Source organism: Conger conger, chromosome 9, assembly GCF_963514075.1.
Source record: "Conger conger chromosome 9, fConCon1.1, whole genome shotgun sequence".
Lineage (NCBI taxonomy): Eukaryota > Metazoa > Chordata > Actinopteri > Anguilliformes > Congridae > Conger > Conger conger.
This window is the reverse complement of record NC_083768.1, coordinates 9,039,898-9,054,890: the sequence shown is the minus strand read 5'-3', so window position 1 is coordinate 9,054,890 and position 14,993 is coordinate 9,039,898. Positions and strand designations below refer to the sequence as shown.

The 14,993-nt window shown below is 44.6% G+C and overlaps 1 protein-coding gene across 1 annotated transcript in view; it reads left to right on the top strand.

Annotated features, from left to right (window-relative positions):
* si:ch211-106n13.3 (vWFA and Collagen domain-containing protein) overlaps positions 1-14,993 on the top strand; it is a 46,902-nt gene that overhangs the window by 24,777 nt on the left and 7,132 nt on the right. The window contains exons 14-21 of the mRNA XM_061254471.1: positions 2,682-2,735; positions 5,588-5,632; positions 7,124-7,177; positions 8,695-8,748; positions 9,586-9,639; positions 11,291-11,362; positions 11,765-11,800; positions 12,592-12,636. Coding sequence (XP_061110455.1) covers positions 2,682-2,735; positions 5,588-5,632; positions 7,124-7,177; positions 8,695-8,748; positions 9,586-9,639; positions 11,291-11,362; positions 11,765-11,800; positions 12,592-12,636 — 414 coding nt within the window. The remainder of the gene's footprint in view (positions 1-2,681; positions 2,736-5,587; positions 5,633-7,123; positions 7,178-8,694; positions 8,749-9,585; positions 9,640-11,290; positions 11,363-11,764; positions 11,801-12,591; positions 12,637-14,993) is intronic.

Genomic DNA, 14,993 nt, shown 5'->3' with positions numbered 1-14,993 from the left:
CAAAAGCTGATGTAATTTATAGATGAAACACACACACACACACACACACACACACAGACACGCACAGACACACACACACAGACACGCAGACACACACACACGCACACACACACACACACAGACAGACAAGCACAGACACACGCACACTCACACCCACACACAGACACACACACACAGACACACTCACACACACACACACAGACACGCAGACACACACACACAGACACGCACAGACACACGCACACACTCACACACACACACAGACACACTCACTCACTCACACACACAGACCCACACATACACACACACAGATTACTGGGAGTGATGTTTTGCACAAATGTTTTGGCTTGTGAGACAGAAGCGGACTCCATTTTGTGTTTGAGGATTCTGAGATATAATCGATGTAAAGTCATTCTGCATTGATTTTGTCTGGTGACATTTACTGTAGCATAACCGGTCGTGCTGCTCCGGATTCATAGAGGGAAGATGAATTTTAAAAAATGTATGACTTTGAGAGTCTGGTATGAAAGTCAAAATGGAATCTTCCTCATTGAGTTCCTCATTCCCACCTTTTTTTTTTTTCTTTTTTTTTTCAACTTTGATACTCAAAGAGATTAATTAGGAGAGATTTACATCGCCGTAGTTTCCACAGAGTGAAGTAAACACTTTGAAGTCACATTTGGTTGTAAGGTTGATTTGGTTTATTGTTGAAGTTACGATTGATGCTAATCTTGAGGGCGAGGGACAGGTTGCTGCAGCGCGATTTCATCAGGGACCAAACCGCAGTTCCCTGCGCCAAAGGCAGGTGCCTTTCCCACACTGGGGCCATTAAAAACGCACGGAAACTACCGCCTCCAAGATTAGCCTTCGTAGCATTGGCATGCCAGGCCGGGGTCTGCACTACAGCGCTGAGTCTGAGTCTGTAGGGAAATGAAAAGCCGGCACAATCATTCTCATCCGGTTGACAAACAAAACTTTCGATTGGCCTGTGAGGTTAGCGTCCTCACCGCCGCTCCGTGAACTGTGTGAGCGTGTCGTTTAAAGTCCTCGCCTGCACCAAACGTAAAGAAGCAGCGTTAAGCGCCAACGAGGGACCGCGTGGACCGGCGTGCTGGACCGAGTGCGGAGAAGCGCGGCCGGGGTAATGAGTTGTGCGCGAGAACAGACGATCACAGACCCTGCCCAGGTGGGAGGGGCAGGGCACAGCCCACAGGACTCATGAGCGGATCTGAGCGTAGGCGTATCAGATCCCGAGTCCGGTGTTGCGTTTGTAAATACGCAACTGTGTAAATGTATTACCGGTGTGTTAGACGTACGCCCTGGTGTAATGCGTTGTGTAAGCACTGACAACGTCGCGGTGGAAACCCTCCGTGATTGTGTTGTGTAGGTTTTCTGCCAAAATCAATGTTTAGTTTCTTGTAATTAACAGGCACTTACAACCGGGCAGCGAATAAGGAGATACAGGTTTCGCTTGGCAACCGCGGGGGAAGTGAATATTTCTCTGTGGTACGAATACATAAATAATGGGGTTTGCGCGAATTCGGCCCTTTGCTTCTTTTGAAAGTAGAATCCAGGGGAGGGTTTTTGGTTGGATGCTCGGTGCGTCTCACAAAGGGCCCGTGTTTTCCCTGCCTGGGCTGATTTTCATGTATCTGTGGTTCTTTTCCCCAGGAGTTGAGCCAGCAATATCAACTCAACTTAAATATTCATGGAAAATACTAATTGAAAGTTACATTATTTATGCAAATGTTCATTTTCAGGGAAAATATCCCTTGTAGTTCTATAAAGCAACAGCTTTCTGAAAACTATAATTACATAAGTAATTATAAAAGTAATAAATTGTTCAAAGATATTTTTATTCTCGAAGTTGAACTGTTTTCCAACTTATTCATGCGATTATCTAATCAGCCATTTGTGTGGCAGCAGTGCAATGCATACAATCATGTAGATACAGGTCAGGAGCTTCAGGTAATGTTCACATCAACCGTCAGGATGAGGGAAAAATGTCATCTAAGTGACCATGACCGTGGAAAAGACGTATGATGTTTTTATGTGCTGTTCAAAATTACAGGCTGGTTTGCATGTTTGCATGTTTTTTTACACGTTCAGGAAGACAGGCCACAGGCAGAGGCCATTCCTGTGTGCTTTGCCTTTCTTCAGTGCAGTCTAAACGCACTAAAGTGTGAATCTGAGCGTGTTTCTAACAGAAAAACTCACATACACTCACTGTGCTCAAATATGAGAAATATGCTCAGATTCAAACTTTAGTGCTAATGCACATATTTATAAATATTAAATATTTAAATGTTATACTATTAAATATTTAATAGTAAATATTTTTCAGTCAGTAACGTGGGGGCGACATTGGCTCAGGCAGTAAGAGCAGTCGTCTGGCAGTTGGAGGGTTGCCAGTTCGATCCCGCCCTGGGTATGTCAAAGTGTCCCTGAGCAAGATGAACCCCTGAATGCTCCTGACGAGCTGGCCGGCGCCTTGCACGGCAGCCAAACGCCGTTGGTGTGTGAGTGTGTCTATGAATGGGTGAATGGAGAAGTATTAATTGTACAGCACTTTGGATAAAGGCGCTGTATAAATGCCGGCCATTTACCATGTGGCAGCAACTAAATGCCTAAAAGCTTGAAGTAGCAGAAGTGATTTCTTGTGTGTGTGTTTACTGTTGCAGGGTGATCGAGGAGAACCTGGGCTTCCTGGGGTTGACGGACAGTCAGGAGTTCCGGTACGTTGTTGTAACGTTTTGTTTTTTCGCGGTCTGTTCAGCTCGGTGGATCCACAACATTTTCCCAAAACCCCCTGAAATGACCCGTTTGATGGGTTCACTATGCCCCAGGTTGGCAATCCATCAACAGGTTCATTAAAATTTAAATTCATACTGTATGTGAATGGTACGAATCTGAGCTTAAAAATCATGTGTACATTTAACAGTACCATGTCCAATATTCTTTATTCACTGCTGTCTTTTGTGTGTTTTTATTTTCTGCTGACTGCAATGCACTTTGAGCTTCCCTGTGTATGAAACGTGCTATACAAATAAATAAATAAATAAGCAAATTGAGTTTATTGTGAAGCTTTCTGTGAGGCAGGGTAAGACCTTAAAATAGAATTTAACACAAAAAAAGTTGAATCTTAGATATACTCAGGTGGTTTCATTTGTGTTGCTGTATACTGTATATCCCTAGAAAAAAGTCAGTGTGGCTCTTTGACTCTATTAATTCAGTCAGGTTGTCACAACACACATCCTCTGAGATCCCAAACGTTTGATCAAACGCAAGCTACAAGCCTCTTCTAAAATGCAGATTTGTTATTAACTAGTCAAAATGTGAAGTTTGTTAGCTTAAGAAGTACACATAAACCATGTATGTTTGTTTAGGAATAATTTAAAGAGCCACTTAAAAGAAGTTTACAACTTATAACCTAAAACAGACTTCCTGTTTGCGTGGTTGTTCCAGTGGGAATGGAAGGCTTTCTTCGCTGCCTTGTTTACTGAACCCAGTATGTACCTTCAGGAAACAAAATGGCTCCCTGACAGCTTTTAGGAATAACGCAGCTTTTCAGCGCATTGTTTACCTTGCCTCGTGTATCATCCTGCAAGTTCTAAAAATACTCCCTACGCCCTGGATAGACTAACAGGACTTACCTGAAACCGTAACCCCCCCCCCCTTAGGCTTTCACCCTCACACACACACACACACACACACACACACACACACACACACACACACACACACACACACACAGCATAACATTCAGAGAATGTTCTAGTCTATTTTAGCTGCGATGTGTTAGAGGCAGAGATGTTTTCTCGTCTCTCTCATTCACCATCAGGTGTGCAGTATGCTCTCCCTGCTCCTCGTGTGAAGTGTTCCGCGGTTGTCTGAATGCTTGCTCGTTTAGGCAGGGAACTGGAAGCGAAACCCTGTCATGAACTTGTTTCAAAGACCAGCAGCCACCTTGATTCTTTCTTTACATCAGAAAAGACAAATGTTCAGGGAGCAGTCGTAAAAGGAGACGATGCAGGTTTTTATGATCAGATGTGCAGCACGCCATACTGAGGGAAAGTGTGTGTATGTGTGTGTGTGTGTGTGTGTGTGTGTGTATGCCTGTGCGTGCGTGTGTATGTGTGTGTGCGTGTGTGTACGTACGTGCGTGTGTCTGTATGTGTGCGTGTACGCGTGTGCGTGTTTACGTGCGTGCGTGTGTGCGTGTGTGTGTGTCTGTATGTGTGCGTGTGTGTATGTGTGTGTGTGTGTGTGTATGCCTGTGCGTGCGTGTGTATGTGTGTGTGCGTGTGTGTACGTACGTGCGTGTGTCTGTATGTGTGCGTGTACGCGTGTGCGTGTTTACGTGCGTGTGTGTGTGTCTGTATGTGTGCGTGTGTGTATATGTGTGTATGTGTATGCCTGTGCGTGCGTGTGTATGTGTGTGTGCGTGTGTGTACGTACGTGCGTGTGTCTGTATGTGTGCGTGTACGCGTGTGCATGTTTACGTGCGTGTGTGTGTGTCTGTATGTGTGCGTGTGTGTATATGTGTGTGTGTGTGTGTGTGTACGTACGTACGTGCGTGTGTCTGTATGTGTGTGTGTGTATATGTGTGTGTGTCTATATATGTGCATGTGCATGTGTGTGTGTGTGTGTGTGTGTGTGTATGTGTGTGTATGTGTGTGTTCTGTTTCCCATTCATTAAAAACCCAACATATGAACATTTCTGATGGGGAAGTAAAATAAGCCAGTAGTATGTGCTGAGAGACTGTAGTCATCCACAGGGGTTTCTATGGTACCTGGAATGTTTTGCTTTGATGTTTGGTCCATGCATGCAGTAGGCTGGGTCTCGATCGATAGGCCAGGTCTGGATCATTAATGCTGTTTATCGGGCCTTGTTGTCCTCGCAGTGCTTCCTCCTCTGGTCTGCAGTGATCATAACACCGCAGAAAAGCCACAAAAAGCTCTGAGCTTGGGTTGAGGCTCTTCCGTTTGCCTAATGACTGGCAGTCATGGTTTATGTAGCTGCTCGCCCACCCTCTCCAAAAACCTCCCCCCTGCAGTTCCTCCGAGCAATTACCCAGAAAATCAGAGAAAGTTCTGGCAAGACTGAAATGAGGCAGATCCTGCGTGTTTGACTTCTGGGGAAGTGGTGGGCGTCGAAACGGGATCAGGCCAGTTTAGGAAGCCGAGAGGCTAGGGAGGCAGGCAGATGCTGTCAGTCGATCGTCACCGTAGGGTTTTCACACGCAAGTGTACGACAGAGACCAAACCTCTTCAGCACTCAATGCATCGAGGGAGCACGAGGTAGAAAACTCACATACCTCTGAACATCCCGTTAGGAAAAGCTGAGCTAGCGGCACAAGTACATTCTTTCTTTCTAACTGAGCGTATAGTGCAAAATAAATCTGCCCAAGTGTGAGGCGGGGTTAAAAAAAAAAAGAAAAAGAAATGACTGCAAACGTTGAAAACGTAAAAAGACCGTCATCAGTGTTGACAAATACCGGTATTGAATGCATAAGGGTTTGAGCGTGATCATTATCTTCATTTCATTTCGAGAGCCTGACGGTGCTGTTATCTGTGTTGCCTCCAGGGGATCCGTGGCCTACCTGGACAGATGGGACCGGTGGGCTCTCAGGTACAGTGACCTCCAAACGGAACCGAGATACTCTTGCCCAGGAGACGCTTTGACAGTCTGACTGTATTCCTTCCCTGGGAAGTTCTCTGAAATTCCGGTTAGTGAGGCCGCGATGCAGTTCTGGAGAGTTATGGACGTGCAGTTTCTGGCAGTGACTCTGTGTGAATAATCACAGTGAGGCAGTAAATCTGCCGACATTGGCTCAGGCGGTAAGAGCAGTCGTCTCATTGGCTCAGGCGGTAAGAGCAGTCGTCTCATTGGCTCAGGCGGTAAGAGCGGGTGTCTGGCAGTCGGAGGGTTTGCCGGTTCGATCCCCCGCCCGGGCTGTGTCGAAGTGTCCCTGAGCAAGAGAGCTAACCCCCAAATGCTCCTGACAAGCTGGTTGGCGCCTTGCATTGCAGCCAACTGCCGTTGAATCCTGAACTGAATATCAAGTATGCGGGCCTACCTGCGGGGACAGTAGACTCAGTACTCAGTAGACTGTGTGTATGGACAGTAGACTGTGAGTATGGACAGTAGACTCAGTACTCAGTAGACTGTGTGTATGGACAGTAGACTCAGTACTCAGTAGACTGTGAGTATGGACAGTAGACTCAGTACTCAGTAGACTGTGAGTATGGACAGTAGACTCAGTACTCAGTAGACTGTGAGTATGGACAGTAGACTCAGTACTCAGTAGACTGTGTGTATGGACAGTAGACTCAGTACTCAGTAGACTGTGAGTACGGACAGTAGGCTCAGTACTCAGAAGACTGTGTGTATGGACAGTAGACTCAGTACTCAGTAGACTGAGTATGGACAGTAGACTCAGTAGACTGTGAGTATGGACAGTAGACTCAGTACTCAGTAGACTGTGTGTATGTGGGCCTACCCGCAGGGACAGTAGACTCAGTGATGGATGACTACGGCTGTCTGCTGGCTGTTCTTATTTCACGCGTTTATATCCAAACGCGGCAGTGAAGGCACACGCTGGCGGTCACGTCTCCGTGGGGAGGAGCAGTAAATATTTATCGCTGGTTTTATGGACACTTTGTTTTTTCATTTAACACAAAGGCCACAGGAACAGAGATCCTGCGTACCTGCGTCTAGAGTTCCCCCGCGCAATGCGTTTCCCCACGTCAGGAACCGCCCTGCCAGTGCCTGCCAATCCATTATGATAATGAGGCAAATGACCTGAAACCATGTTTTTGTACACAGAGTAGTGTATTATGCTAACAATACAAATATGCCTAACTGTAATATAAAAAATACATGTATCCCGTCAGTGCGATTTACAATAAATAAAACCTCTGTGATGGATTTAATACTTGGGACGCAATTGACTGTGTGCTGTGCGTTTAATGGAAAACGCTGTTCTCCAGTGACTGTTAAGAGTGAATGATTATAGTTCTGCTTCATAGTAACCATTAGCTGCCTTCTTGTGGATCTGTTGGGAGGATTATTATTTACTGGGTTGTTTTTTTTTTTTTTTTTTAATGATTATTTAAACAGGGAGAGAGAGGCCTGCCTGGAATGATGGGTTTGACTGGACCCAAAGGACCACAGGTGGGTGTCTCCAAATTCCCTGGATTAGAGTACTGTCCCAATCAGTGAGACCCCCCCCCCCCCTGCACGGCTGTACTATGTGCTATGGTACTTAGAGCTATGCTTTTTAACCCTATACAAATCATGATCTTGAAAATCCTATCAAATTCCCATATAAACAAAGTGTCAGTTAGAACCATACCATTATATGGTCTTGAAATATATGGTGACTGTAGAATATTCTCAACTGAACATTCTAACACTGATGTCACAATCACTGCTGGCAATTGAAAGCACAGTTCTAGAACACTGGCTTTAGAATTGAGAGAAAAATGATCAGAAATACATCATCTTCAAATGGATGAGCGAGCATCAGGAATAGAGGATGTGGGATGGTGTGTCATGGTAAAATGTTGGGGTTCGGTGAAGAGATGTGGCTCTACGGAGGAATCCTGGCGGTACGCTGACTGGAGCTGGCAAGCCCGTAGACAGAGGCACAGTCAGCCATAGCATGACCCAGCAAGGTGGGGTTTCAGTCCTGATACAGGTTGCGGGGCTGGAACAGTGTTTCTCCCTGCGTTGAATTTTAAAGCATGTGGATATTGTTTTACTGCCACCCACTGGAATCTAGAAGGCATTGCATGAGATGTTAATGTGATAAAATGTCACGTCAGTTGATAGGTATTTAATTAAAGGCCTATTTGAACATAATTCCATCAACTTGAATATTTGAAAAATGCTACATATTCCAGCTAGTCATTTGTTGCACGGATATATTCAAAATATTCTATATTTTAAAACTAAAAGTGATGTCTGATTCAATGTTTAACATTGAATATGGAATAAGTGTTTTGATAAACTGATAAAATATTAATTTATTAAATGATTCAGTCGGTGTGATTCAGTTGGGGCATGATTCAGCAGGTGTGATTCAATTAGAGCAGGGATCATTAAATCTGGATCTCAAATCCAAATCCAGCCCTGTTTTTATTTTCTCCTTTCACTAAACAATTATTACTACTGATTGGCCGGACTGTCTTTACACCTGACCCCCAGGTAAAGGGAATGTGGAAAACCAGCAGTTCTTGGGCCCCGAAGACCATGATTTGATGATCGCTGAGTTACAGAATGATTCAGCATGTGTGATTCAGTAACTGAAAGATTCAGCACGTGTGATTCAGTAACTTAGAGATTCAGCATGTGTGATTCAGTAACTGAAAGATGCACTCCGTTAGACTGAAATTAACCCTTACAACTTACTTTTTAGTAAGTTTCTTCTTTTTTTCCCACAAAATAACAATGTGATGTGCTTCTGCATTGCAATTAACCATACATTTCTTTTCTATTCATTTTGGACACATTTTAAAGGCGTAACATGGTGGTTAGACACACTTTCTAGGTTTTTATATGCAATTTGCACAAGAGGGCATTGAAGAAACTAACATTAGCTAGCTAGTTTGCTTTCATAAGGACGCGTTATAGTCGTATTTGTATCTTAACTATCAGGGTATAACTTGTCTTCGTCTTTTCTCGCCCAGGGACTTCACGGTCCTAGTGGTGCGCCTGGATTGGACGGGCCACAGGGACCAAAGGTAGGCTGATAAATCTCTAATGGGCCAGATGTACAGCAGTGTCTGTCCCACCTGGAGAGAGAACCTCAGAAAGTCTAGTTTCAAGTGTGCATGTGTGTGTGTGTTTTAAAACTAAAATATATACTTTTTGTGGAATGCTCACAATTCTGTGTCTGTGTCTGTGTCGTGTGTGTGTGTGTACTGTCTTGATTCTTCAGAGGGCTGTATCTATGTTCATGTGAATACTGTATACTGTGTTTTGTACCATTAATGTCTGTGGTATATTCAGTGCTCACCATGCCGTGTGTGTATGTATGTATGTGCGTGTGTGCTTGTGTGTGTGTCTGTGTGTGTGTGTGTGCGTGAGCATGTGTGTGTGTGTGTGCATGTGTGTCTCTGTGTGTGTGTGTGTCTCTGTGTGCATGTGTGTGTTTGTGTGTGTGTATGTATGTGCGTGTGTGCTTGTGTGTGTGTCTCTGTGTGCATGTGTGTGTGTGTGTGTGTGTGTGTTTGTGTGTTTGTATATATGTGCGTGTGTGCTTGTGTGTGTGTCTCTGTGTGCGTGTGTGTGTGTGTATGTGTGTGTGTATGTATGTGTATGTGTGTGTGTGTGTGTGTATGTGTGTGTGTGTATGTGTGTGTATGTGTGTGTGTGTATGTATGTGTGTGTGTGTGTGTGTATGTGCATGTGTGTGTGTGTGTGTATGTATGTGCATGTGTGTGTGTGTGTGTGTGTGTGTATTTGCATGTGTGTGTGTGTATGTGCATGTGTGTGTGTGTATGTATGTGTGAGTGTGTGTGTGTGGTTGTGCGTGTGTGTGTGTGTGTGTGCGTGTGCGTGTGCGTGTGCGTGTACAGGGTAACTCTGGAGAGAAAGGACCAGCGGGCATTCCTGGGCAGCCTGGACTAGGGGTGAGGAATAAATAGGGGGGGGGGGTAAAGGCATGCACCTTCCCCATCCGCCTGTAGTGGGCGCTGTCGCACCACATCATCACACAACACACCGCCTCTGATTTCAGCACTAACCACACTTTTTACATTTATTTCATCATCATTGTTTTACCAGTAAAACCCCATTGTGACCAAAATCTATTTTGTAAGAGTGACCTGGCATAAAGCATAGTTGCCCAACCGGACGGTTGTGAAAGAAGTCACAAACATCAAATCAGGAGTGAGATGGCAGTGTAACAACAATTGTAAAGGCAACAAATAAGATGTTAAACAGTCTCCAACCCCGGTCCTGGAGAGCTACTGGGTGTGCTGGGTTTTGTTTTCACCTGAAAGTCAGCACCCTGTTGAGACCCAGGTAACCAGGTGAGGTGAGTTAGCTGTGTAATCATCTGCCTTAATTGATTCATGAAGTGCAGAGTAGCAACAAAATCCAGCCGACCCAGTAGCTCTCCAGGACCGGGGTTGGAGACTGGCGTAAAATGCTGCATCTAAAACCTTTAAAAATTCAGTAGAGGGATGAGGGACTTTATAAAAATGGAGATCATAACTATGTGAATTTGTAATTCGCAGACCGCTGAAGTCAGAAGTAGCCCAATTGTTGTTTTATAGATGAGAATGCACTCAGTGAGCACTATATTAGGTATTTGTTAGGCCTATTTTTTAGACTTATCAGTCTTCTGCTGCTGTAGCCTATCCACATAGAGGTTTGACGCGTTGTGTGTTCAGTGATGCTCTTCTGCATACCACAGTTGTAATGTGCGGTTATTTGTGTTCCTGTCGCCTTCCCGTCAGCTTCAACCAGTCTGGCCCCTTCTCCAATGACGTCTCTCATTAACAAGGCGTTTCTGCCAGCAGAACTGCTACTCACTGGATGTCTTTTGTTTTTCGCACCGTTCTCTACTAACTCCAGAGACTATTGTGTGTGGAAATCCCAGGAGATCAGCAGTTTCTGAGATACTCAAACCATTCCACGCTCAAAGTCACAGAGGTCACTTTTTTTTTCCCGGCATCCTGATGGTTGATCCGAACATTAACCGAAGCTCCTGACCCGTATCTACGTGATTGTACGCATTGCACTGCTGCCGCACGATTGGGCGATTAGATAACCGCACGAAAGAGTAGGTGTGCAGGTGTTCCTCGTGAAGCGCTCGGTGAGTGCACACCCGTGTGTGTGTGAGGCAGTCAGCCCGGAACGTTCTCACAAGAGAGGAGGACGAGCTGAGACTTCAGCAGTAATGAAGATTTAGGCGTCGCTATGACAGCAGCCTTGTTCTGTCCGAGCGCCTCTCACATTTTTATGCAGCTCTCAAACTTTACAGCAAAGTAAAAAAAAAAAAAGATAAACGAGTAACCTTTTCCCCGTGGTGGGAGTACTCCCGAAGCCCAGGCACAGCGGCGGACCTTTTCCGGCTTTGAGTTTCGTCCTCGAAGTCTATCGTTCAACACACGTTGTGTTTTCGGCACATTTCGTGTGAAAGTTAGCGTGTTTGCGTCGCAGTTTATGTGCGGGAGCGGGTGACTTTTTTCACGCAGAATGTCGTCGTTCCTCACCAGACGTGTGTTGAAGTCGCATGTTTCGTGTGGGTTTTTAAACACGTGATCTTTTCCGTAGGGGAACGAGGGTCCTCCGGGACCACGCGGACTTCCGGGACCCATGGGAATGCCGGGATTTAAAGGACACAAAGTAGGAATGTCCACAGCGTCCTGCACAATTATCCGACGGAAAACGGAAGCCATTTTATATGCCACGGTTTTCATGTTTGACTTAATTAACGAGTTGCATTTTCCATGCACATTTGTTTATATTTTAGCTGATGTCATCCAGTTATCCATAGTTTCTATGGGTACAGTATTTAAATGGAATATTACATCCTCTGATGCTTTGCATGAAGGCAATTTCTTTCAGGAGTGGAACGTGAAATGAAAGATAACAACACTATAAAGCTTTTTAGGGTTCCACCGCTGAGCAACGTACTCCATACCAATAGTGTTGCTAAGTCAACTTGCTCCATACAAATGGCATCAATATTGTTCAAAAGTCTAAATGAGCTAACTGTCCTTTAATGGTCTTCCCTCTATATTTCAGGGTGAATTAGGACCACAAGGACCTAAAGGAAATCAGGTATTGTGTTTGATATTTCCAATATTCTTCCAATGGAGCTCCCAAGTGGCTCATCTTATTAAGGCACAAATATGTGTCAGTGCCAAAAATTGCTGGACGTCCCGTGATGTTATGCCCAAACTCATTGGCTACTTAACTAACCAATCGGGTGCCTGCAATCAGCCTGCGTCGGCTGCGCAGTCCTCCTGCTGAGCTGGGGGATTGGAAAGAGGAAGGCAGCTGGACAGGTGACACCTGTGCTGCATGGTAAAATTTCAGGTGTTAATGTAACTCTTAACAGAGGACATATGAGCCTAATTGTAGCGTAGTGGTTAAGGTAAATGACTGGGACACGCAAGGTCGGTGGTTCTAATCCCAGTGTAGCCACAATAAGATCCGTACAGCCGTTGGGCCTTTGAGCAAGGCCCTTAACTCCAGGGACAATCCCATTGCTCCAGGGGAGGATTGCCTCCTGCGTAGTCTAATCAACTGTACGTCGCTCTGGATAAGAGCGTCTGCCAAATGCCAATAATGTAATGTAATGTACTGTAATTGGGACCATACACACTGAGTTGATTTAACACGGTGCAGTCACCCTCAGGAAAGCGTCATAACAGCTGCAGGATGTGTGTGCACGCACAGCTGGATATTGCCGATCAGGTGGAAACGGCTTTGATGTGTGAAACCACATGTGTTAGTATTCCTCATTGGTGAAATTGAATTGTTATGTAAGTTTTTATTTATTTATAGGTTGGCATTGTTGACTCTGTATAGCTGTGAATGCTAAAATTCTAATGTTCTGATTGGTTTAGGGAGAGAGAGGTGCGAACGGAACACCTGGGCGTCACGGCACTCCTGTGAGTATGACCCTTGACCTTTGACCTCTCCACAAAGCTGTGCAAAGCTGAAGCAATTCAAGAGGCACCTAGTGCGTGTGCGTGTGTGTGTTGCACAAATCCAGGACCTGCAACCAGAAAAGGAAACACATGTGTCGAACAGAAGTGATTCGGGGGCTGGCATATCTCCGCTATCCAGCTGCCTGGCAGAGGAAGCGAAACCTTAGTTCACAAGAAAACTGTCAAAAGAGAACTATCCCTTTATACCAGTCACTACTCTGAGCCTGTTTTCCTTTACTTTCCTTGCTGAACTAGTAACTTTGACCCCAAGCGCTTTCCAAGGGATGCCTCTCATTCACACACTAAGGGTGATAGGCGGCCATGCAGGGCGCCGATTGGCTGGTTGGGTTAGGTGTGCTCAGAGCCTCTTCCTCACACCCAGGGTGGGGATGGAACCAACAACCAGCCGACTGCCAGGCCACTCTTACCTCCTGAGCCAATGAAAAACTGTGAAGCCTTTTCTCCGATGGACAAAAAAAAAAACTTGTATTCATTTGTTGTCCTTTGGTTAAATATAGCCTATAGCCTATTCTTCAAGGACTGTTGATACCTTGAAAATCTGTTCGAATCTGATCCGTACAGATTCTGCGCTTTAAATGTTCCGATGTTTGTCTGATTGGCTTTTGTTGCTGTTATTCTCAAAGCTGGTGCGATTTACATTTAATCAAGCGAAATAAAAGAGAACAGGTTGAGAGTGGTAATGAGTTTAAAGTTAGCTGAGGCCTCTGGCTCCTCTCTGTCAAGCTTACGAACCGCTACTGATGCATCAGAATCATTTCCAGAAACTAAAATCAGTTATGATCTCGGTAAGGCATCCAATTAGACGTAAATGATAGTCACCTGTACATTAAAGGTTAAAACCATAAAACCACAGCCATTTATTAATATGAACCGACAGGTGACAATTTTTATCATATCATATCATCCATGGAGGTTGTTAGACTCACAAGTTTAATTCTAGTAATCTAATTCATTGCAAGATTTTTACATGAAAACCATTGACTTGCATGAATTCTTTGAATTGTGTTTGCAACTGGCTGACTAATCTAAACCTGAACTTGGATTTGATGTTGATTGCTCAGCTAACCAGCAAGTCAATAGATCTGTTTATGTACTGTAACATTAATGTTTTTTTTTATAAGCAAGCAAAAACAAACTTTTTATAATACAGGTTATATATGTTATTGTAGCCCAATGAGAGATCTTGAAATAGCAATTGTAGGCTGCTAACCTGGATTGCTAGCTATTAGCTATTAGCTATTTGGAGCATATTTGATGGTCAACAGATTAGCTAGCAATAGCCTACAATCCCCATCACAGCTCTGCTGCTCAAAAAGATAAAGGTAATTCAAAGCATTCACCTGGGCCCTGTTCCACTGCAGGAAGTAAAAACCGGAGCAGATCTTCAGTGCATGTGCTAGATTTTGGGCGGGTCCATGTTTTACTCAGCACAGTTATCCAGCTGACTCAGTAATCCTGCTTTGAGGGTTTTACTCAGTGCAGTTATCCAGCTGACTCAGTAATCCTGCTTGGAGGGTTTTACTCAGTGCAGTTATCCAGCTGACTCAGTAATCCTGCTTTGAGGGTTTTACTCAGTGCAGTTATCCAGCTAATTCAGTAATCCTGCTTGGAGGGTTTTACTCAGTGCAGTTATCCAGCTAACTCAGTAATCCTGCTTTGAGGGTTTTACTCAGTGCAGTTATCCAGCTAACTCAGTAATCCTGCTTTGAGGGTTTTACTCAGTGCAGTTATCCAGCTAACTCAGTAATCCTGCTTGGAGGGTTTTACTCAGTGCAGTTATCCAGCTAACTCAGTAATCCTGCTTTGAGGGTTTTACTCAGCGCAGTTATCCAGCTAACTCAGTAATCCTGCTTTGAGGGTTTTACTCTGCGCAGTTATCCAGCTAACTCAGTAATCCTGCTTTGAGGGTTTTACTCAGTGCAGTTATCCAGCTAACTCAGTAATCCTGCTTTGAGGGTTTTACTCAGTGCAGTTATCCAGCTAACTCAGTAATCCTGCTTTAAGGGTTTTACTCAGTGCAGTTATCCAGCTAACTCAGTAATCCTGCTTTGAGGGTTTTACTCAGCACAGTTATCCAGCTAACTCAGTAATCCTGCTTTGAGGGTTTTACTCAGCACAGTTATCCAGCTAACTCAGTAATCCTGCTTAGAGGGTTTTACTCAGTGCAGTTATCCAGCTAACTCAGTAATCCTGCTTTGAGGGTTTTACTCAGTGCAGTTATCCAGCTAACTCAGTAATCCTGCTTTGAGGGTTTTACTCAGCACAGTTATCCAGCTAACTCAGTAATCCTGCTTTGA